This window comes from Girardinichthys multiradiatus, chromosome 13 (genome assembly GCF_021462225.1).
Source record: "Girardinichthys multiradiatus isolate DD_20200921_A chromosome 13, DD_fGirMul_XY1, whole genome shotgun sequence".
In the NCBI taxonomy this organism is placed as follows: Eukaryota; Metazoa; Chordata; class Actinopteri; order Cyprinodontiformes; family Goodeidae; genus Girardinichthys; species Girardinichthys multiradiatus.
In genome coordinates, this window is record NC_061806.1 from 37,619,821 (window position 1) to 37,642,818 (window position 22,998).

Here is a 22,998-nt window from a genome sequence, read left to right on the forward strand (position 1 = left end):
TCCTGAATTTTCTTACAGAAAAGTGGACTCCAGTAGAAGGAGCTGCATTTAATTCTACTTTAAATACTTTTATCCCTCCTCGATAAACTTACATGCAGAGTATACACTAATAGAGTCATATTACATTGTTTTTCTGAACTTGCATTCCTTATTTAGGAGGAGAGAAGGAGAGAAGGAGGAGTGGCTGGAAAGGAGGGAGTGTTCACACAGGCAAGGGTTCAGGGTGTGGTGATGTATAAAGCATCATTCAGAGTCGTTTCCTCATCCTCTCAGCTCTTCAAACACAGACTGTCACCTTCAGATCTCCTAACATCTCAACCTGGGTGAGTAGAAAGACAAGCTAAAATATTGGGGGGTTTTTTATTGTGAAATTTAACATTATACAATTTCCCAGATTGCTGCAGTTTTTTTTTTAGGTTGGGTTAGAAATGGTATTGACACAGTCTAATCTGTAAGATTTGTGCTATATCTTCCTTTTTTCCCCAAATTCGAATAAAACTAAAAATTGCATGCCATCAAAAAACTGAGATCTTTAGTCTTGTTTATGCTCTACAAGCTGCATTTATCATATTATGCAACCATTACGGGAAAACTTTTATTTTTTTGTTCCATATGTTCACAGATAACAGACAAAAGGTGGGGGGAAATGGAAACATCTGAGCTGCTTTTGTGTTCTTTTCCTTCACAATTCCCATCTGCTTACAAACCCTCTGATGGCAGAGTTTTCTCTAACCATGCTCCAGGGAGGAGTCACAGTGCTACCACTACTGGTCCTGCAAACCTTTACTGACCTGCCGTGGTACACAAATTAAGCATTAAAAACATGTTCTTAAAACATGAATGATATGTAAGGATCTTGATTTTGAGATCATGTTCAGGTGAGGTTTTCTGCAGCATTAGAGCTGTTACCATAACAACGACCCATGTCACTCCGTTGTGTTAGAGACCAGAGTGACATAAGAGCAAAGGGGCCCAGGTGGAATCCCAGGGTGTATTTTTATCCAACTCCATGGAAAGCAAAAAGGAAAAACACAGGAAGTGAAGAACATAATATTATCCAGCACCAGCTCAGCTGCTAATGAATGAATATCACAGTATGTGAATTTCATTATTTTACAGATGATATAGATTTTTGCCTTGTGATCTAAAAAGATGCAGTGCTTATTCCTTTTACTCCCTTTTGTAATGACTACCAACTTGTGATTATTAATAACGTTCTTGTTATGATCCCAAATTTGTTCAAATGATTAATCTGCACCAGTTCATTTTACCAGAGTTAAATAAGATCCTAACAAAACATCATTGTTTGATCAACACATCCTGCATTATTTTTCTATGTCTTTATATTCTCTCCTGTCTTTTATCGTAAACTAGCTGCCATCATGTCTGACATCCAGAAGGCTATGGCCCTCCTCATCACAACCTTCACTAAATACGCCAGCAAGGAGGGAGACAAGGACACCCTGAATAAGGACGAGCTGAAGGAGCTCCTGCAGAATGAATTTGGAGACCTGCTGTGTGTAAGTGACCTCAGAGCTATCCATCCACAATGATGCTCAGTGCCTTGAAAAAATATTTATACCTTTTGAACGTTTCCATATTTCGTCACTTTATAATCACAACTTCAGTGTATTTTATGTACTTAGGGTAAGGGTAGCTGGACAGAGTTGATGCGAAGATGGATGGAGATAAATTCAGGCTTCTGGCTGTAAACCTACAGCTAGATGTACAATGGCATGGGTTTAGATCAAAGCATAGTCATATTCATGCAAAATGTTTAGTGGATTTTTATAGAGGCTCTTTATCAAATCTCACTGAGCCTGAGCAATGAATGACTAAATGAACTTTATTTGTCATTTTTATGCATCACATAAAAACAACACCACTAAACGGTCAATGCATAATAAAATGTAGAGAACAGGCAAAACGTCAGTTTAAAGATGTGCAAAGCTAATATACCAAAAAAGACGTGAGGATCTAACTGTAGTAAAAGGTGGTTCTATAAACTATTGATTCAGGAAGAGATGAATGCAGATTTCTGTTTAGCCAACAATTGATTTTCTTCAGCTTCACAATTATGCACTACCATGTTTTGGCCTGTCACAGAAAATTACAAAAAATACACTGAAGTTTGTGATTTTCACCTCACAAAGTCTGTAAAGGTTTGGAGTGTGTGCAAACTTTAGAACATTCGATTATTACAAGAGATTTTGTATTCTGAAAAAAACTCACACTTTTTGTTTTTTGGCTGCAGAAAGCCAATGACCAGACAGCAGTCGACCGCATCTTCAAGGACTTGGACACAAACCAGAGCAACAGTGTGGACTTCAGTGAGTTTGTCAACCTGGTCAGCTGCCTCACTCAGATGTGCCATGAGCACTTCATTGGGAAAAAAATAGGAACCCAAGCGCCCCCTTGAGGGTGACTAAAAGATCCGCCATTTGGAAAAAAAAAGACTACACCCTGAATTCACATGATTTTGTCATGCAAACATAAATAAAGATTTTTTTTTCCCCTGTCAAACAATGTATCTGGTTATTTTGCACTTTAAGCCATAACTATGAGAACTGCAGTGGTATTTGTGCCATTGTATTTCTGTTTAATCTGGAGTACTTCTGCATGGACTGAGGGAGTAAGTCGGAGTATGCACTCATGCAGAACATGCAAGATCATGCAAGCATGCAGAAAGACCTTCTTGTTGCAAGTTAACAGCACTAACAGCTGCTCCACTGTGCAGCTTACTGCTTGATTCACAGGCAATAATACAGGACAGTTTGGAATTGGTTATAGTTGCTAAAAGCAATTTTAATTATCCAGAATTCTGTAATCCCACATTAAAATGAGGAATAAGATAGTCTGCTGTAAAGAGAAGATTTATTTTAGTTTAATGGAAAAAAATGCATAAAATACAAATACAAATACAAATTTGGGACTACAGTGGCTTATTAAAGGCTATGTTTCCAGTAAAAAGCTCCAAGGGTTAACTCAGAGCTCTTGGTTCTTTTCCAGTGGATGCCCTTAGATTTCCTTTAAGATATAATATAGCTTGTAATTTTTGCTGTTTGCAAAATAATTCATGTATTTTTGTAAGTATTTAATGTCAACTCACTTAAAAGTACTAAATACTGATAATTTGGCAAACTGGATTAAGTTGAAGGAAGCACAGCGATCAATAATTCATATGAAGCAATTACCTTTACCAGAAAGACAACAGAATACAGTAAAATCATCAGAGATTCTGTTGCTTCATTAACTTTAAACACAGGACTCTCACAGTTTAAAATGGTACGATGTAATTTGATACTGAACCCTATTATGGCTTTATTCTTTAGGCCTAATTGTGATATTAATAAAATAGATGGAAATGTGCTGTTCGAACAAAGTCAAGTCGATTTTAACAATAAAGAAACTGCTCAAGTTGGAAATCTAAGTTAAAAAGTCTGAGATTTTTCTTCAACCCCATCATCAAATACAACATGGCTGTCATCCATTATAAAGGTTGCGATAGCAGCAGCTTTAACTTCTTTATGTGTTCATTCGATCAGGTAATAATGTAGAACCTTCACTAGTGCTGCAGTGTTTGTGTATTTTTATTGTCCAAATGAGGTAAGATCTTTCCATGTAATCCATGCAACATTTATTAACTGCTCACAGTTAAATCCATGAAAAGTGAAAATAGGTATCTTTTTGTGTAATCCATGCAACGATTATTAAATACACAGTTGAAGCAATAAAGAGTGAAACAAGCATATTCTCACATTCTGGAACTGAGAGACTGGAGAGGCCTGTGTGGAGTCACATATTAACTGTCTTATCTTTTGCAGAAGTATAAACTACAAGTGTAACCAAAGAAATGATGTATGATGATGTTCTATTTACACAAAAAAGATACCTATTTTTACTTTTTATTGCTGAAATATTGATATTGGCTTGTTATGCAAATGCTAGTTTGCCTGTTGACTGAGTCCAAAAACCATGCATTTCAGATTATTTTGTTTATCCAAATTACCATTTGGAGTGAGTGTGAATGGTTGTTTGCCCCATGTGTCTCTGTGTTAGTGTACAGTAACACTGTACAGTGTCTATTTTATATTTAGTAATATTGCTTATGGATCTGAGTGCGTTCCATTTTACACCCACTTTGCTGCTGATACACTTGAATGTGCTTATTGAGGGACAAATCAAGGATTATTCTACTCTATTCCCTTGTTCTGCTTTTAGAAATTGAGAGGTATAGAGGTGGTGCTGGTTAACATGTCAGATGTTAGGCTATATTTGACAAACCACAGTTACAGATTAAATTATTTTATGGGGCAAAAACAAACCAAAAAAAATACGGGTTTTGCACAAAATGGATTCAGTATTTAAGAGTTTTTATTTCATCAGTTTATATATTTCATGAACCAACATATTTCAATAATATATATTTTTTATTTAGACATTTTTTTTGAAATATAAAAAATATATGTAATGATTTATTTAGGTTTTGGATGGTAGAAGGTTTTAAATCCCTTGTTTTATATTCTCGCAGATCTTCCAACTCGCACAGAAAAGAGGAGCGCGGCATGCAAGGACGCTTCCGGTCGGTCACGTGTCGCTGTGTGACTCGTGACGTCGCTGAGGGGCGTGTCCACACCAACAGAGTCGGTCTGTTTGGAGCTCATGTAACTGAGGGGGACAGAGCTCAAGTGTTGTTTTGGAAATCACCGACTGCAAAAAGAGAGGAGATTTCAGCACCCGTTAAAGAAGAAGATGGCGGATGTTGGAGGCGATGAAATTCACCCCACCGCGTCCCGCTACAACGGTCCAGTCGTCGGTTCGTCCGCGGGCCAGAACGCAGCAACGGTAACGTCTGGTCCTCGGATAGTGCGGATCGTCAAGTCGGAGTCTGGCTACGGTTTCAATGTTCGCGGTCAGGTTAGCGAAGGAGGGCAGCTCCGGAGCATCAACGGGGAACTGTACGCTCCCCTTCAGCACGTCAGCGCTGTTCTACCCGGAGGTGCAGCAGACCGAGCGGGGATAGCGAAGGGGGACAGGATCCTTGAGGTGTAAGTCAGCGTCAATCCTTCCAGTAAAAGCTACTGAGGCTAGCTCCTCAGCGTAGCCTGTTTGGATCCAGCATGTTTAACATTTTTATTCGGTTATACTTGTAGCCATGCAACAAAACCGGCGAGATATCCGCTAATTGGGGATTCGAGTTAAACATGTTGTGAAGAAGTTCAAATGACCTAGCTGGAGAGTAAAACAGAAAGCTAACCAGCTTACATAAGTTGGACAACAGCCTGTGCATGTTGATTAGCTGGAGCTAACTAGCAAGCCAGGTAGCTTCTGTTCTTAGCTGAACTGGCTGTTCACTGGCTGTTCCAGCGGGTTAGGAGGGTTTTAATTAAAACAACAACCCTGTTGATTTAATATTTACCTGAATGATGGAAGGATTGTGTTTGGAAGCCAGTGTTGTTCATCATCATCGTGGTTTAGAGGTTAGCTTCTGACATTACGAGAAACCTTCAACAGCCGTGTTTACATCTTTGGACAGTTGAAATGTAACCTGCTAGTTTCAGTTTTCACTTTTAGGAATCTTGGGGTACAGTTAGACTCCAAAATATTCATTCCCCTGGGAGATACAGGTTTAAAGTTATTTTCATTTAACTTAGAGGTTTATTTTAGAGTGGAGATGGCGGAAGACAATAAGACTGCGCTTAAGAGGCTTCATTTTGGAGATACATTTGTTTTTTACATTTAAACAAAATGTGGCATGGCAAAAATTGTTTGTACCGTTATCAATAATCGTTTAATCAATACAGTCTTAGCACTGCATTAATTAAAGGCTTCTTATCATTGCTGCTAAGCTTTTTCTATGTCTCCACTGGTATTTGTCACTTTTCATCGAAGTTTGAAGTACTTCTTGCCAATTTTTAGTTCCCTCCAAAGTATTAAAATGATTTTCAGTGAGATGAAGGATGTTAAATTAAAAGATAACTTTAAATCTAAATCATTTTCAGCCTAACCTTAGTGTTTACCTCAATAGCTGGACTCATTGATTAAAGATGAAAATCAAAGTGTAAACCAGTATTAGTAATTTCTTTTCTTCTCCAAAACCTTAAAGAAATTAAGTAAAGTACTTATCTAATTTTATTTTTTTACAATTGTAATTAAAAATAGTTTTTTTTTGTCTTTTATAAGGCTTAAGAAATATAAACACTTTGTAACATTATTTTGTGATTACTTTGCAAAGTTTTATTAAAATTTAACCATATTTCTTTTGAAGTAGTAAGTATTACAAGTTGATATTTACTATGAGTTGGGCTCTGCATGTGTAGCTCTGCAGTTGGCACCTGAACAGACACGTTGCTTTTAGCTCGCTAACCTAAGCAAGTAAAAAACTACGGATGGTGCTGCTTTAGTTTGCATACATGACATGTCTATGTTTTTTTGCTGCTGGAAATATCTCCAGACAGCTGAATGTGTCTTTCTTGTAAGTGGGGGGAAAAGTGTAAAAGACCTCTTTCAGTCAGCTGAATGGCAGTGTGCAGCAACAGGTCAGGGCTTTATGCTCCTTACAGCCGGAGAAAACTCCAGTCATCAATCCACTTTCTCTGGGATCACAATAAAATCACAGTAAACATTGGGAATGATATAACGTAACATTTTTGTGGTTTTGAAACAGATTTTTTTCTTTAACTTTTCTAAATCTTTATACTGGCGTCCAAGCCTGTTGACAGGGAGACCCATAATTTTGCGAGATTCAAAAACAGAAGAACAGAAAACAAGGAACACTGGCCTGCTTCAACTTGCTGAGACATCAGTTTGGTTTTTAACATAGCCTTTCTGTTTTCTTTCGTCCATTTAATCACTGAATGTCTCAGGTCACATGACAGGACCAATACTTATCATGTGATATGTTAACCAGTTGGACCGTTTTGGAAATCTGACAAGGATCAGCTGATTAGGAATGACTAATGACAGCATTGTTAACAAACAAGGAAACAAACTAACCTTCAGAAACATTGTGCAGTTTTTTTCTGCTTGAGTGTGACTTTGCTTTCCTCCTGGCTTTGTAGAAGTAAAAATGGCCATACTTTCTCTGCATGTTATGTGAAGATCCTGATGAAAAGCAACTACTGTATAAATTATCTATTAATCTCAGAGTGTTACTTGTTTAGTTATTGTTGTTTCTTTCTTTTTAAAGTATTTTCATGACCTTAAAGATCTTGCGAACAAGCATAACAATGCAGTGGATAAACTTGTACAATCTAAGCTTATACTGAGCTTAAAATTAGCTGCACTCCACCACAGGATGTGTGAACTATATGTAGAAAAACGAACAAACCCATGCCATGATTTCCAGGACTCCTTGTTCATCTTTACACTGAAGATTTAATGACCTTGGCTGGATGATTGGGGTTGTTGTCCTGCTGCTGATAAAAATTTAACCTGATGGTATTGCATGGTGGAAAATATTGCATGTTTGTATTTTTTTTTTTACTATGAGGACACCATTAAACCTGACCATATCGCCACCCCCATTTGCAGAAATGAAACCCCAAAGTTGCAATGAACCTCCACCGTGTTTCACGGTGCCTGCAGACACTCATTATTGTACTTCTCTCCAGCTCTTCGGCAAACAAACTGCCTGCTGCCATTTTTCTGCAACCCAGTTCTACGTTTCCGTGCATAGTTATGTTGCTTGGCCTTGTTTCCATGCCACAGTTGTGGCTTTTCGGCTGCAACCTTTGCATGAAGAACACTGATGGCCAGACTTCTCCAGACAGTAGATGGGTGTATCTGGGTCCTCAACATTGCCCCTTTCTTTGTGCTTTTTCTAAAGAGCTTAAGCAGCACATCTTGAAACATCACTGCTCTGAAATACTGGTCTGGCAGAGACCTGGCTGATGCAGTATAACTACCTTTTGTCGTGCCATTAGTGTGCATAAAAACTTCCACAACTTCACCTTGACGGCTGTTTCTGTTCCAGTTAATGACTGTTTCACCCTGCATGTCACCCTGATGGATATTAGCACCTGTTTGGTATAACTGGTTGATCATACACTAGATTGCAGTCCTACAAAATCCCTGAAAGAAATCCTATTTTTAAATTGTACCAATAAGAATTGAGGCTGGTTTGAAGGCAAAGCGTGGTACCACCAGACATTGATGTGATTTAGATTTTCCTTTTTGTTTTCTCACTTAGCATTGTGTAAATTGATGAAAAAAAATAAACAGTGTTTATTTATATTTCTGAAAGCATTCTTAGTTTACAGATTATTTTCACAACTTATGTTATACTTATGTTATGTTATACTTGTGTAATATACAATATTTGCTACAGGAAATAGTTTTGCTGACTTATCCTTTACTTCATATTACTTCATATATTGTTTTCTTTGTTAAATTGTTAAAAATATAAAAAATTCAGTTTTTTTCTAGGCTGAAAACTTCAGTGAGACATCCCTAATAGCTTTAATCTTGCTAAATATCATTTAAAACGTCATTTATGTTTTTGAATTAGTCTTTGAGACCCTGCCTATTATATATCATTGCCTTTTGTGTTTGAGTAAATGGTTGGTGGGGCTAGAAAAGAAGTAACACCAAATTAATCACGATTGTTAATTTCATGTTGAGAGCATCATCATTTATCACTAATGGGTTGCTGGGAGGGAACTAGTAAATATTTGTTGTGTCATAATGTTCTTGAATTCTCAGTTGATCCCTCGCTGATTATTAGAAACAGATATGTAATAAATGTTTTGATAAAAACTAAAACTATTCATTTTTATTTAACATTTCTTTGAACCTTAGACCAGGTTATATCTAAAAATCATTTTAAAGCTGAATGTGAAGATAGTCAGCACACAGGCTCATCTGCAGAAACCTTGTTGCATCTTTTTTTCTCCTCTGGATCAGTTTAGTTGAGCAACGTCTCTTTGTGGGTTTTTTTTTTTTGCCACAAACTAAATAAACGTTTATCAGTTTAGTTGGGGTGTGAAGTCTTTCTGTAGGCTCTCATAATGTGGGATTTGAAAGTGTTGATAAATGGCATGAATAAATCATCAGGGTTTTTGGCTTTGTTGCATCTAATTGTAGATTTACAGACGCAATCATTGCTCCAAGAATAAAACACTATCTTATCCCCAGTTAGAATGTGTCAATTGTTACACACTGACCAGTATTACCATTTGATAGTTCCTGTTCAGTCCTGAAAAGTCTTTAAGAGCATTTAAATGTTTTCCACGTCTCGATTAGTAGACATTGTAGAAATTGTAATAAGAAATATTTCTGCTTCCAGGTTGCATTTCCTGTCCCACTCTTTATGAGAAACATCTGGGTTTTTTTTTTTTCAACGAAGTCCCTTCAACTAGTGCATTTTTATAGATTATTTTTGCAATAAAGGATGCACATATAAGTCTTTTATTCATCCGTCTATCAATCAGTCCACAGAACAACAGCCATGAATTCACTCCACTGCAGGTTACATGTAGGCCTGTGCAATTAATGGAGCATGTGTTTCAACTTCAGCTCAAAAATAATGAATAAATAATCTAATTGACAAAAAAAAACTATTATTATAGAATATTATTTTCTCTTGTTCCAGTCTGTACGTATATTTTGTTCTTTAAAAATCATAAATGCAATATGCTTTGAAAGATTTGATCTAAATTGGATCAGAAATCAAGATAATTCCAGTTAGAGAGTCAGAAATCAGTATAAACCCTTGCAGGTTTGAAATCTATTCATTTAATATCGTCCTGTTATCTGCACAAAGAGACCAACTGTGTCCAGTTCTATTAGATGGATGAAACCCTACATCGTGGTAACAGATGCCCCGAATTGGTTGGTTGTCAGTTGTGGTTAATGGTTGACCAGTATGTTAGTCAGCCATTACTTCATCGTTAATATAACTGTATTTTCTCTCCCATTGATGTAATTCTTGTGGCTTCTGAGTCCATCAGTCCGACACAATGAAACGTGTTTAAACGGTAACAGAAGCCTGCTGTGAAAGATCGGTGCACATGCCTTTGCCATTTTTTGGTTTTTATTCCCTCCCTGTATGTGTCCTGCTGTTTCTTACTGGAAGATTAACAGAGACACCTGATGCTGTCGCCATCTGGTCTCATCAAAGCCCAGAAGAGGGAGGCGTCTTTCAGTACCAAAGGAAAGGGAAACAATAGCGCTGACCTGGTTCGCTCCCATCTCTGTGTTAACCAGTGAAAGACAATGCCCTGATATTACCCCAAAATGTAACTGTACAATGTCCAGGAAGCATATTCACAGTGCTCCCATGCATATTTATTAATTGTGCTTTTTTCAGCCAAAAATAGACTTGAGTGGGATCATCAATATATTCATACATGCAGAGTTTCACCAATAATGCAGAGAATATCGGCTGTAGCATGTGATCTTATTTAGTTGCATTACTTCTCTCAAACTGAGCCACATTCAGGCTTCAGGTCACATGAATAAAACTCTGGGTTTGTCTGAAATGTATGGGAAACGTCAGCCATCATCAGTTTGATGTATTATGGTCTGTATCATGGCACAAATGGGTGTTTTCTCCTTATTTTCATTTGTCTTTCTCTTGCTTTCCTCCAGGAATGGGGTGAACGTGGAAGGTGCGACCCATAAGCAGGTGGTGGACCTGATCCGTGCAGCGGAGAAGGAGCTGGTTCTGGCCGTGCTGTCTGTTCCACCTCAGGAAGCTGATGGATTAGAAGGAGGGGAGGATGTTCAGCCTAACTATGACTACAGCGACAAGCAGGCTGTGCCCATTTCCATTCCCACGTACAAACATGTGGAGCAGCACTCGGAGAGGTTTGTGGTGAGTAGTTCTGACCCGTTATCTCAATTGTTACCTAAAACATACAAATAAAGGAACGATCATTTTAGAAAACGCCTACCCTTTGAATGTTTTCTCTGATGCTAGTTTGCCTGTGTTTCAATGTCCGACAGGTGTACAACGTGTACATGTCGGGCAAACAGCTGTGCTCGAAGCGCTATCGAGAGTTTTCCATCCTGCACCAGAACCTAAAGAGGGAATTCTCCAACTTCAACTTCCCAAAGCTTCCTGGTAAATGGCCCTTCTCTCTCTCCGAACAGCAGCTGGATGCTCGGCGTAGAGGTCTGGAGGAGTATCTGGAGCGAGGTAGGAACATATGAAGTTGACTAAATGTTTGATCTGTTTTCACTGTCTATGTTGGGTTCAGTTTTAAAGCTTTTGATCAAAAGATTAAGAACACCATGTAGTTGATATTTACCTGCTTTAGAGTCATTTGCTTCACGCTGATCCTTTTCCCTCTGGTTTTGTGTCTAGTGTGTTCTGTGCGGGTGATAGGGGAGAGTGACATCATGCAGGAGTTTCTCTCTGAATCAGACGAGGTAGGCATTGTATTTATTAGCATTCATCTTAAATCATCGGTATTCTATCTTCTTTTAAAATTGGCTTTATTTTCACAATTATTTGACTTAGTCAAATGTAAAAACTGCAAAGAAATGCACGTATGGTGGTCACTTTCAATGATTTCATTTTCATTGTCAACAGTTATATAGACATCAGTCAGACGTGTCTACAGCTGACGTTTTCAGAACAAAGCTCATTAAATCCCACAAATAGAGGAAAACATTTCTTCTTGCATTTATGCTTCACATGGGTTTTAATGCAGTCTTGAACTAAAAGCCTGGAACTTTTTGTTATCATTTTCCAGCTCTGAATGTAAGGTGGGAAGAAAACAAAATCACCTCCATTTCTACAAATCTATGGCTTATTTTCCTTTGATTTGTATTTAAATGACATCATTGATCTTTTAATTTGCTAGTCACAAGTTGACTTTAACATTTGAGCCATCGGTGTGGGTTTCCAGCTGAGACCCCACACATATGCTCTCATTTAAAAATCAAAGAGGAAGCCTTTCAGTGTGTTATTAGCTGTGTCTACCTACCTTTACTTTTTATCTTGCCCACTTTAAATCACAGGTTAAACTGAACCTGTGGTTTCCAAACTGCCCACAATCAAAGGTGGTTCAGATGCCAGACAAAGCATTAAAGCAGCTATGATTTTCACACACACAGAATAAACGTATCAAAGTTCTCAAACTGCTTGTTAAAGAATCCATCCTGACTCAGGAAGTACGAGCATCATAAACTTCAAGTAAAACTGATCTCAAACAAACAATCCAAAACTAAACAGGGAAACAGCCCTTTTAAGACGCTGTCAGTAACAAGAAAACGTCAGTCTCATCTTATTCCAGGAATATTTTGTACTAAAATATCCAGAGAGTCAAATCTTGAAATGTGGGTCAGGAAAAGAATGCGATTTCTAAACTAAGGATGTGTCGGATCCCTTCTATCGGCCACTGAATTAAAAAATGTTAAACAGCAGCCATGTTTTTGTCGTACTGTAACATACAAACTTTGGTTCCACGTTGTTTGTGCTTCTGTGTGCAGAACTACAATGGAGTCACAGATGTGGAGCTGCGGATAGTGCTGCCCGACAAAACCACCATCTCTGTCAGAGTGCGTAAAAACAGCACAACGGACACAGTGTACCAGGTAAGACCTGGTGTCCAGAGGTTGGGCTGCTGTGTTTTACTGGTGTACCTTCTGCACCAGGCTGTGCAGTCCATGCTTAAAATAAATGATGTGTTGGACACTGTCTGCTGGCTACTAACTGGGTTCATATTGCTTATTTTTAGGCGTTAGTCCTCAAGGTTGGAATGGACAGTATTATGGCAAGCTACTTTGCTCTTTTTGAAGTCATCAACCATTCTTTTGGTGAGAAACTTCTGTTTATTGTAAAGCTTTCTCAGTCAGTTCATTACATGCATGCCAGACGGCTGTAGAAGTGTTACCAGAGGGCATGTGTGTAATTATGAATCATGAAGACCCGTGTTGTTTCTCCTTTTTGTTATTTAAGCACACAGCGACTCTCATTCTATTCCCTTCTTCTCGGTTTGCTTGCAGTGAGGAAGCTCGCCCCAAATGAGTTCCCCCACAAACTTTATGTGCAGAACTACACATCAGCTGTTCCTGGAACATGCTTAGCGCTCCGCAAATGGTTGTTCAGCATCCGAGAGGAAGAGTTGCTCAGAGATAACCCGCTGGCACTGCACTACTGCTTCCACCAGGTATATAGTAACACTTCAACAAAGCTGTTTAGTTGGAAATGGATCAAGTGTTCTGACCAGAAAATGAGCTTACTATTTTACCGTAAACCACTCAAGCCAGGCCCTGGCAGCTTACAGTTTGTCTCTGCTTATATACATAGGAACTATAACATAGTGTAGCATATCACAAATGCAGAAGTTTATATCTGAATGCAAATGGCGGCCAGAAACACTCACTATGGCTTTACAGAGCATATTAACAACAAGCATCCTGTTAGGACCTGCTTACAGCTGTCTGCTGACTGGTAAGGTCAGTCATCACCTGAGGTCTGTGAGATTCAGCTCTGACCCACTAAAAGCTAGCATGAAGCCACCAAAACAAACCTTTCTAGGTCATGCAGCCACTTTTGGGTAAAGTTGTGAGCAGATGCGGAAACTTCTCTAAGTTTGGGCTGCTTACTGGTGTCAAAGCATACAGAGGTATACAAATATTTTGTCATAAAGTTTCTATAGTTTCATGTCTTCTTTTTTATTATAATGCAGAGAAAGTGCTAAAGTGACAGGAGTTCTTCCAGGTGTATTGTGCAAGAGTAACACAATGCTGCTCCACCCTGTCAGATTGCTGACAGAAGACTGCGACATTTATCGCTTGTTTAAAAGAAATACAAAATTTAGCAGTTAGGAAAAAATTGTGGTCACAGAAATCCTGGACCAGTGATGGCTTAGAAACTAAAGTGATGCTATTAATTACTCTTATTTTTTTAAGGTTATGCTGTTTTGGAATTGCAGTTCTGTAAAGCAACCAACAGCAGGATGACAAATCCACCAGCCAATATCAGTGCCGCAACTTATGATTATTTCGCTAATGGATTCATCTCTTGACTATTTTTTTCATTCGTTCGTTCGTCGTCTTCCGCTTTATTCCGGACCGGGTCGCGGGGGCAGCAGACTCAGCAGAGACGCCCAGACGTCCCTCTCTCCAGGCACCTCCTCCAGGGGGAGCCCAAGGCGTTCCCAGGCCAGCCGAGAGACATAGTCCCTCCAGCGTGTCCTGGGCCGTCCCCTGGGCCTCCTCCCGGTGGGACGTGCCTGGAACACCTCCCGAGGAAGGCGTCCAGGAGGCATCCGGTATAGATGCCCGAGCCACCTCAACTGGCTCCTCTCGATGTGGAGGAGCAGCGGCTCTACTCCGAGCTCCTCGCGGATGGCCGAGCTCCTCACCCTATCTCTAAGGGAGTGCCTGGCCACCCTACGGAGGAAGCTCATTTCAGCCGCTTGTATCCGGGATCTCGTTCTTTCGGTCATGACCCAACGTTCATGGCCATAGGTGAGGGTAGGAACGTAGACCAACCAGTAAATTGAGAGCTTTGCTTTTCGGCTCAGCTCTCTCTTCACCACAATGGACCAGCTCAGCGCCCCCATTACTGTGGCAGCCGCAATGATCCGTCTGTCGATCTCCCGCTCCATTCTTCCCTCACTCGTGAACAAGACCCCGAGATACTTAAACTCCTCCACTTGAGGCAGGAACTCCCCTCCAACCTGAAGAGGACAAGCCACCCTTTTCCGGTCGAGAACCATGGCCTCGGACTTGGAGGAGCTGATCCTCATCCCAGCCGCTTCACACTCGGCTGCGAACCGCCACAGCGCATGCTGTAGGTGTTGGCTAGAGGGGGCCAGCAGGACCACGTCATCTGCAAAAAGAAGAGATGAAATCCACTGGTCCCCAAACCAGACCCCCTCTGGTCCTTGGCTGCGTCTAGAAATCCTGTCCATAAAAGTTATGAACAGGACCGGCGACAAAGGGCAGCCCTGCCGGACTCCAACATGCACTGGGAACAGGTCCGACTTAGTGCCAGCAATGCGGACCAAACTCCTGCTCCGCTTGTACAGGGGCCGGATGGCCCCTAATAAAGGACCCCCGATTCCATACTCCTGGAGCACCCCCCACAGGGCATCATGAGGGACACAGTCGAATGCCTTCTCCAGGTCCACAAAACACATGTGAACCGGTTGGGCAAACTCCCATGAACCCTCGAGCACCCTGTAGAGGGTATAGAGCTGGTCCAGTGTTCCACGGCTGGGACGAAAACCACACTGTTCCTCCTGAAGCCGAGGTTCGACTATCGGTCCTCTCCAATACCCTGGCGTAGGCCTTACCAGGGAGGCTGAGGAGTGTGATCCCCCTGTGGTTGGAACACACCCTCCGATTAATTGTTTCAGTCCTAAATATCAACCTGTTATACAGGTATGCATAAAAACAAGATGGGATTTTAGTGAATTAACAATTTTTCAGAAAATTTGAAAATCACATGAGACCTATTAAAAAAGGGCTTTTTAAAATGGAAATTTGGTGTTGTGGGGTACACCGTCACGCTACAGTCACTGATATCCTCCATAAAAAAGGTCTGCCACAAAACATTATTGGTCAAGAAGCTGACTTGTTTATGGAGTGCTGTATCCAAGCATGAAAGTTGAGTGGAAGGAAGAAGTTTGGGAGAAAAGGCTGCCCAAACAACAGGTATAACTGCAATCTTGAGAGGATTCTGATATGTATTCAAGTCTTTGAGGAAGATTCACATGGTGTTTACTGGGACTGGATTCAGTGCCTCAAGAGCCACAGCACACAGACGTGTCCAGGAAATGGACTACAGTTGTCACAATATCTTTGTTAAGCCACTCCTAAACCAGAGATGTCAGAAAAATGACTGGACTGCTGCTCAGTGGTCCAATGTTCTCTTCAGATAAAAGCAAACTTTGAGTTTCATTTGGAAATAAAGGTCCCAGAGTCTGGAGGAAGAGTGGAGAGGCACATAATCCAGGATGCTTCAAGCCCAGTGTTGTGTTGAGGAGCCATGTCATCTGCTGGTGTTGGTCCACTGTGTTTTATCCAGTCTGCATCCATCTACCAGGGGATTTTAGAGAACTTCATGCTTCCATGTGCTGACAAGTTTAATGGAGGTCCTGATTTCATTTTTCAGCAGAACTTCAAAAGGGCCAAAGGTTCCAATAGCTGCTTTAATGACCTGGGCATCACTGTGCTTGAGGGGCCAGCAAACTCTCCTGATGTAAACCTAGTAGAGAATCTGTGGAGCATTGTAAGAGGAAGAGGAGACACCTGAGCCAACAATGCAGAAAAGATAAAGGCAGCTATCAAAGCAACGTCTTAAACCTCTTAGCAGAGCCACAGGCTGATCGCCTCCATGCAACGCGGCGTTGATGCAGTAATTTTTACAGAAGGGGCTCCGACCCAAACCCGGGTGGATATATTGGACATACTTCTCACTAGGCTGACATTATTAGTTTTAAAAATGTTTTTTTTTGGTTAATCCTAAGAAATTGTGATATTTCTACTCAAGAATGCCCTAACATGAGAAATTGAAACTAATTACAGCAACAAAATAGTCACTCTGATTGTTTGCTGATTTTTGCTGACTTTGTGCTGGGCGGTGAGTGTTTTTCCTCTTGAACATGAAATAATTTGTTCTCTCCATCTCTTTGGGCCACTCCTACCCCCCTCCCCTTCATTGCGGCCCCCTGTCCGTTTAGGCACTGGACGATGTGAAGAAGGGATTCATAAAAACGGAGGACAAATCCTACCAGCTGCAGAAACTGGCAGAGCAGCGCAAGATGGCCACAGTCAGTACCACAAGCCAGTCTTTGTTTATTGGGAGGGTTGCACGACAAAACACTTCCAACACAGGCAGAAATGGTCTTTTCATGGTTTAGATAACAGCCCTCAGTGGTTTGCTCAGACACTGAGCAATGATTCACAAAACTCAACTACTAAGCTTGAGTTTTGTGAATCATTAACTGAAGTTGGTGTTTGTGTCAAAAGTCTTTAAAACCGTTTCCACATTTTGTCACCCATGTCTTTCAATGGGAGTTTATGTGATAGACCAAAGAGGTAAATAATTGTAAAGTGAAAGGAAATTATACATTTTCTTACAATTAACCATTTAAAACTTGCTGCTTGCATTTGTACTTCACAGTGGTACCTCTAAATAAAACCTCGTATCACCGCCTTAGCTCTTCACAGTCACATAAAAACGACTTCAGCTGATGCTTTTTGTGTCTTTGTAGCATAAATTCTGATTTGCTCCTTTCATTTCTGTTCAAAATCTGTCATTCATCACATTTAATTGAGTCTGTTGCTTAGAATAATATTGACTCCTGTCTGCTGTGATGCTTGTTAGTACCTCAGCCTGCTGCGGACATGTGAGGGCTATAATGAGGTGGTCTTCCCACACTGCTCCTGTGACTCCAGGAGGAAGGGCCATGTCATCACAGCCATCAGCATCCATCACTTCAAGCTGCACGCGTGCACCGAGGACGGCACCCTGGAGGTGACGACATTCTGATGCCATTTTAAATGCAGAACAGCAAAGCAGATTGGGTTCATAGCTATTTATGTTTCCTTTCTGTGTCTTTCAGCAAGAATATTGCTGTTCTTGCTTTTTGATGTAGGAATCTTTTCATTTATGTCAGAATATGGCTTCAACCTGTTCACCCCTGGAATTCCCATAAGGATATTCTCTCGATTATTGAATCAAAACGTTCAGATAAATGGTTGTTTTTTCTCTCATTCTGCCTCTTTCTCAGAACCAGGTAATAGCTTTTGAGTGGGCAGAGATGCAGCGCTGGGACACTGATGAGGAAGGCATGGCTTTCTGCTTTGAGTACGCCAGAGGAGAAAAGAAACCTCGCTGGGTTAAGATTTTCACTCCATATGTAAGTTTGGTTTAATACCTTCTCTGGTTTGGTTATATTTTTTTAATTGAAAATTGATAAAACACAACATTTACAGGCACATTCCTGAGTAGTGTAAATGTCTAGATACTCGCTGATAGAGCTGATGGATGGATAAATGTTTTGGCATTTATGATAGAAATAGCCTCTTAATCTGGGCATTCTTGAATTTTTGGTAATAAGCGAATACTATTGCTGACGTTTTACACCAGGCCTAATGTCTTCATGCCGGTATAAATTAGACGGAGCTCAACTTGCATTTCCTCACTAGAATGTAGCTCCTATCAGGCACTCAGGTGACCCCAAACCAAAGGGTTGCTAACAAGTCCTGTCACCTTTTATATGCGGGGCAAAAATAAAACCTTTTTCCTAATATGCAATAATAAGCAAATGGAAGTAATGTGACCAGAAGACAAGGTCAATAACAGTTTTCTCTCCTCCCAGTTCAACTACATGCATGAATGCTTCGAGCGTGTCTTTTGTGAGCTGAAGTGGAGGAAGCAGGTAAAGGACCCCTCCTTTCCTCTTTTGGGAAGTGAGCGCATGCCAGCTTTGTGTGTCTAAACTTAGCATATTCTTACATTCTTCTTTTCAGTCTCACATGTTTTCTTTGGATTTTTGCTTAAAGCGTCAGCTTTTGATTCCCATGTGTATTGTGTTTATCTGTTTCAGGTGGAGGAAGAGGCTTCTGATAAAGACAACAAAAACTGCAGCAACAGCGGTGAGCAGTTTTCATTTCTTCATGCATTTTCAAAGTGAAGTTCATTAGATTACAGTCTTTAGCTTGTTAAAAACACCACCCCAAAACAAGAGGCTACATTGTTAGAGACAGGAATACGCAGTCTGAGAGCTGCTTTGATCGATAGCAGCCATCTGGGAACATGAATAATGCAGAATCCTATCGGATCAAACCTAGAATGTCAAGGGAAGGGAAAGCATTTCAATCAGTTATTCTTAATTTATATGAAACAAATATGTGGGAACAAATTAGTACTGTCTAAAATTTGGCTAATTAATTAATTAAAGAATGAAGATGTGCTTTTATATGTGCAAGGCTTATTGAGCACCATATATGGTGCCTTGCCAAAGCATTCAAACTAAGAGGCTTATTAATGCTTTAACCACAGACTTCATTGTGTATTATTGGGATTTTATGTTACAGACAAACAGAAAGTAGTGCATAAATATGTGGAAGTGGAAGAAAAACAATACATGTTTTTTAAAAATTCTTTGCAAATAAACATCGGAAAAATGCGGCATACATTTGTGTGCAGCCCCCTTCACATTTAATAGATTATCCAGTTGCCTTCAGATGTTATTTAATTAGCAAATAAAGCTGACTTGTGTGTAATATGTGTGTGTTAATCTCAACATAAATCCAGGTGATCTGTGAAGGACTGAGGGCTTTGCTACTTTATTAACCATTTTTGTGTCTCCATCACAATAAATATTTCTAAATGTAATGCCTATATAATGCCCATCCCTACCCTGAAGACACAACCCCATTGTGAAGTATGTTTAATGACAGCGTCATGCTGTGGGAAGCAGGTCAGAGTTGACACAAATGCATGCAACATATAATTTTCCTTTTACTTCACAGTGATGCGCTACCTTGTGTTGGTCTACCCTATAAAATCCCAGTAAAAAACACTAAAGTTTGTGGTTGTAGCAATACAAAAGTTAGGAAAAGTTCAGATTTAAGAATAATTAAAGACAATGTATCAAATAAAGTTAAGGAAAATGTTTATTTTATCATTTATTTCTAGAAAAAATAAAAAGCTGCACAACTGAGCTGAGGTTAAAGTGTCCTGCAGCACCCTAATAGTACTATGTGGAGAATTCATGCATTAAGGACAGCAGAGATTTGTGCCTTGCCATCAAGCGCCTGTTATCTAGGAGATCTACATGATGCAAGTTAACACTATTCAGCCAGTGTAAAACTGCTTGCAGTTATCATCATGAGTATGTGGACAAGACACTACAGAACTATGAATGATAAGAGTGGACCTGCTTTCTGTTGTGTTACTGCAGCATGTTTATGAGTTACATGACTTTTAAAATAGGATGATCACTGAGACTCGTTGCCTTCCAGAGTATCTGCCTCCTCTGGAGACGCAACAGAAGGGATGGCGCCACCTAGGGGGGGAAATCGCAACGTCCTAATAAAAGGTTAATCTTCACTCGAACTAGAACTGATCCACTCATCACAGCCACCCACAGAGAGTGTCCATTGACAAACAGAAGAAGTGAGAGTCTGAGGCGATCCCTGCCCCAGAACAGGAGGAAGTCCCTCTTTGGAAAAAAGTCACTCCCAAAATAAATCCAAGGATGGGCGGAGTGAAAAGAGAAGAGAAGCAAAGGAGAATCAGCATCAGCCAGTTTTCATGTCATTTACTAGATCTCCAACTTGTGTCTATTTTTTTCTCTCCATGCATCTACCCTGTGATGTTTGGCTCAACAGTAGAAAAGTCTCACCATTGGACAGTTCAAGGTGTGTCAGCTCAACTTAGGTTGGCCACAGCACATTCTCGCAACGGGGGGGCACCGCAGTGAAAGAGATGACTTCTGGGATGAAAATTTGGCCCAGAAATCCTGCAACATGGGTCTCGGAACAGCAAACTGAGCTGAGAGTAAGGGAAAAAAGAGGAGAGATACAACAGAAATGAAAATCAGTGATTAAAAACAAGCAAAGTCATGCTCTACACTACACTGATGCTGGACAATAACAGAAACATGTTTTCTTTTCTGTTTCTGGGGTCCTGTCTTTGTTGGAGAATATAAACAGCACAAATGTAACAATGGAAATGGACTGTTCGTAATTATTTGTATGTTAACAATCATGCTTCTGATATAAAAATATAGATTAATATAAGAGCAAGTAAAATGTGTTTCTTTGATCTGAAATAATGAAACGCTGAACTGCAGTCAGGAAGCTCTTACTAATCTCCATCTTTCACCCACAATGCAGAGAGCGACATCTGTTGGCGCTCAGCCATTAATCTCAGCGTACGGATATTTATCCTCATTCCAAGTAATTTTCTTTTTTTTTTGTGGCAGTTTGACAGAGCTGAATAGTTCAGAGGAGGCGGCGTTGACATTGTCAGCTCCTGAACAAAATATATTGAGCCAAAGCTTTAATGTTATTGAAATGTCTCACTTTATGCAATGTCAGATTGTGAATATAAACTCAACAGGATTTATGAGTTTATTTGCCGAGCCGCAGTTTTATTATGCAGCCACCAGGGAGCAGCAGTGGCTAAGATGGGGACCTGAGATGGAAATTTTCTCAGTGTGATCCCTCTGGGTCTGTAAGCCACCCAAAAGTATCAGTCTCCTGCAGTTTGTCCATTAAGCAAGTCAGGAGGAAAGAAGTGTGTGTGTGTGTGTGTGTGAAGGTGTGTGATTGCAACCATCCACATACAGAGTGATGCGCCGAGGATTTGCCTCTTACATGGATACGGTATTAGATGTCTACACTTGCACAACATAACATTTTAAATTGAACAAAAACCATTATGAATTTTTAAAAAGAAAGGAGCGTTTGTTCATGTTTTTCTGTGTTGTCTGGCCAGAGCTGCAGAGAACAGGTGTACATGTCAACAGTAGCTTCTTCATGAGTGGAAACAAAGTGCGTCAATGTGTTGATTTCATTTTCAGTGCTATTGTTCTCGTCATCCAATCAAGGGCTGGCAGCTTATCTCAATTAGACATGGGCCGGTTAGCAGTGTCAGGGCACGCTGAGGTTTTAGAAAGTTAACATTTCAAAGCTGTTAAAAGTCTTCAATGTGAAACCCTTTAGGTGTGATGTTAGAGAAAGCTCCAGAGGGATCCAGTTTTCTCCAGCTGTAAGGAACTGTTGCTGTGCACTGCCAGTCAGCTGGCTTAAAGAAGGCTACTACACCTTTTTCATTTGTCATTTAGTACAGTATTCTGCAATTGAAAGGTATAACATAATGTAAGCTGTGTTTATTTTGTATTTTTCCTTAAGTATATGCACGAGAATCAAAAATAACAAAAAACGTGTTAGTCGTAGCAATATATCTTTAATGGTCAATATGTTGTCTCATTTTAACAAGTTAGATTAATTGTTGCTTTTCTGTTTTTGAAATGAGAAAATTAGACCTTGTTCCATTATTTATTTTTTTTTTTTTTTCATTCAAAGAGCTTTTCTTTAATAAGGAAAAACCCACAAACGTTTAAGGATCGCATTTAATGAAAGCAAATAAACTGCTGCCAGGTCCTGACAGTACAGTAAGAATACAAAATGTAGCCAAAATATGTTAAGTAAACATGTATGCAATACATGAGGAAGGCAATGCTTGTAGAAAACGGAAAACTCTGCAACAGTGTCCAGAAAAATACGTTTGTATTTTGTACCTCTGAAAACTGAACAGCAGTGTCTGTTTAAAGAGAAAAAAGCAAAGGATCAATCGATGCTTGAAAAACAATTATATCAAAGTAAAAGTTGAGAAAAAAGTAAGCAATGGTAATACAAAGGTACATTTCCAAACAGCACAATTACAAAACAAAACAGAAAATACATCAAAATTTTATAAAGTTATTCCAGATTTGAGTTTAAAGTAATCTCTTAATTTTACCAACATGTTTCCTCTAGATCGAAATTATACAAATGATTTTAACTGAAAGTCCTAACTTGAACTTTATAGAGTCTGTAGAGGGAGGTAAAGATTAGGGTGATGGCAAGGAGGTCTTCCAGCCTTAAAGACCAAAAACATATAATCAAAATACCAGAGGAAACCTGCAAGAAGCTGATCAGTAATTATAAGAAAGGTTGAATTACAGTAAAGCCAATTAAGAGTCAATAGAATACTCTAGAAGGGTATTAATACCTTTTAGCTCTCCAGTTGCCTGCATAATTTCTTGTCAGAAAAAAATGTCTTGGTCAAATGGAAATAAATTTTAAATCTTAGTCTGCCAGGACCATGAATAATCTTGGGTTTAACAGTACAGTGGGAATCTCAGACCGGCCCATGCCTAATCTCAACTAATCATTCCTGAGTCACTCCTGTGCTTCGCTCACAAATTGGCAGCAACCAAATACTTGAAATGAATGTTTTTGTTCCCAGTAAATTTTAGAGCACGAATAACTTCAGCGGACTTTTCTTTCTTTATTTTCAGTTTATCATAATGGGCT

The 22,998-nt window shown here is 39.7% G+C and overlaps 2 protein-coding genes across 3 annotated transcripts; both read left to right on the top strand.

Moving 5' to 3' along the window:
• Positions 1–181: 181 nt before the first annotated feature.
• LOC124878870 (ictacalcin-like) lies at positions 182–2,523 on the top strand. Of its 2 annotated transcripts, none has more exons than XM_047383040.1 (3): positions 182–323; positions 1,375–1,520; positions 2,255–2,523. In XM_047383040.1, exons 2-3 carry the CDS (start codon positions 1,383–1,385, stop codon positions 2,417–2,419), a joined length of 303 nt encoding a protein of 100 aa, XP_047238996.1. In that variant the 5' UTR covers positions 182–323; positions 1,375–1,382; the 3' UTR covers positions 2,420–2,523. The 2 variants fall into 2 exon arrangements, with proteins under 2 accessions (XP_047238996.1, XP_047238995.1); XM_047383039.1 differs by lacking the exon at positions 182–323 and adding an exon at positions 956–1,094.
• Positions 2,524–4,606: 2,083 nt separating this feature from the next.
• On the top strand, positions 4,607–20,715 carry snx27a (sorting nexin 27a). Its single transcript, XM_047383038.1, has 13 exons — positions 4,607–5,048; positions 10,591–10,816; positions 10,948–11,140; positions 11,309–11,373; positions 12,439–12,543; positions 12,687–12,765; positions 12,955–13,118; positions 16,644–16,733; positions 17,291–17,440; positions 17,697–17,825; positions 18,288–18,347; positions 18,516–18,564; positions 19,936–20,715. Exons 1-13 carry the CDS (start codon positions 4,753–4,755, stop codon positions 20,004–20,006), a joined length of 1,677 nt encoding a protein of 558 aa, XP_047238994.1. The 5' UTR covers positions 4,607–4,752; the 3' UTR covers positions 20,007–20,715.
• Positions 20,716–22,998: the final 2,283 nt, after the last annotated feature.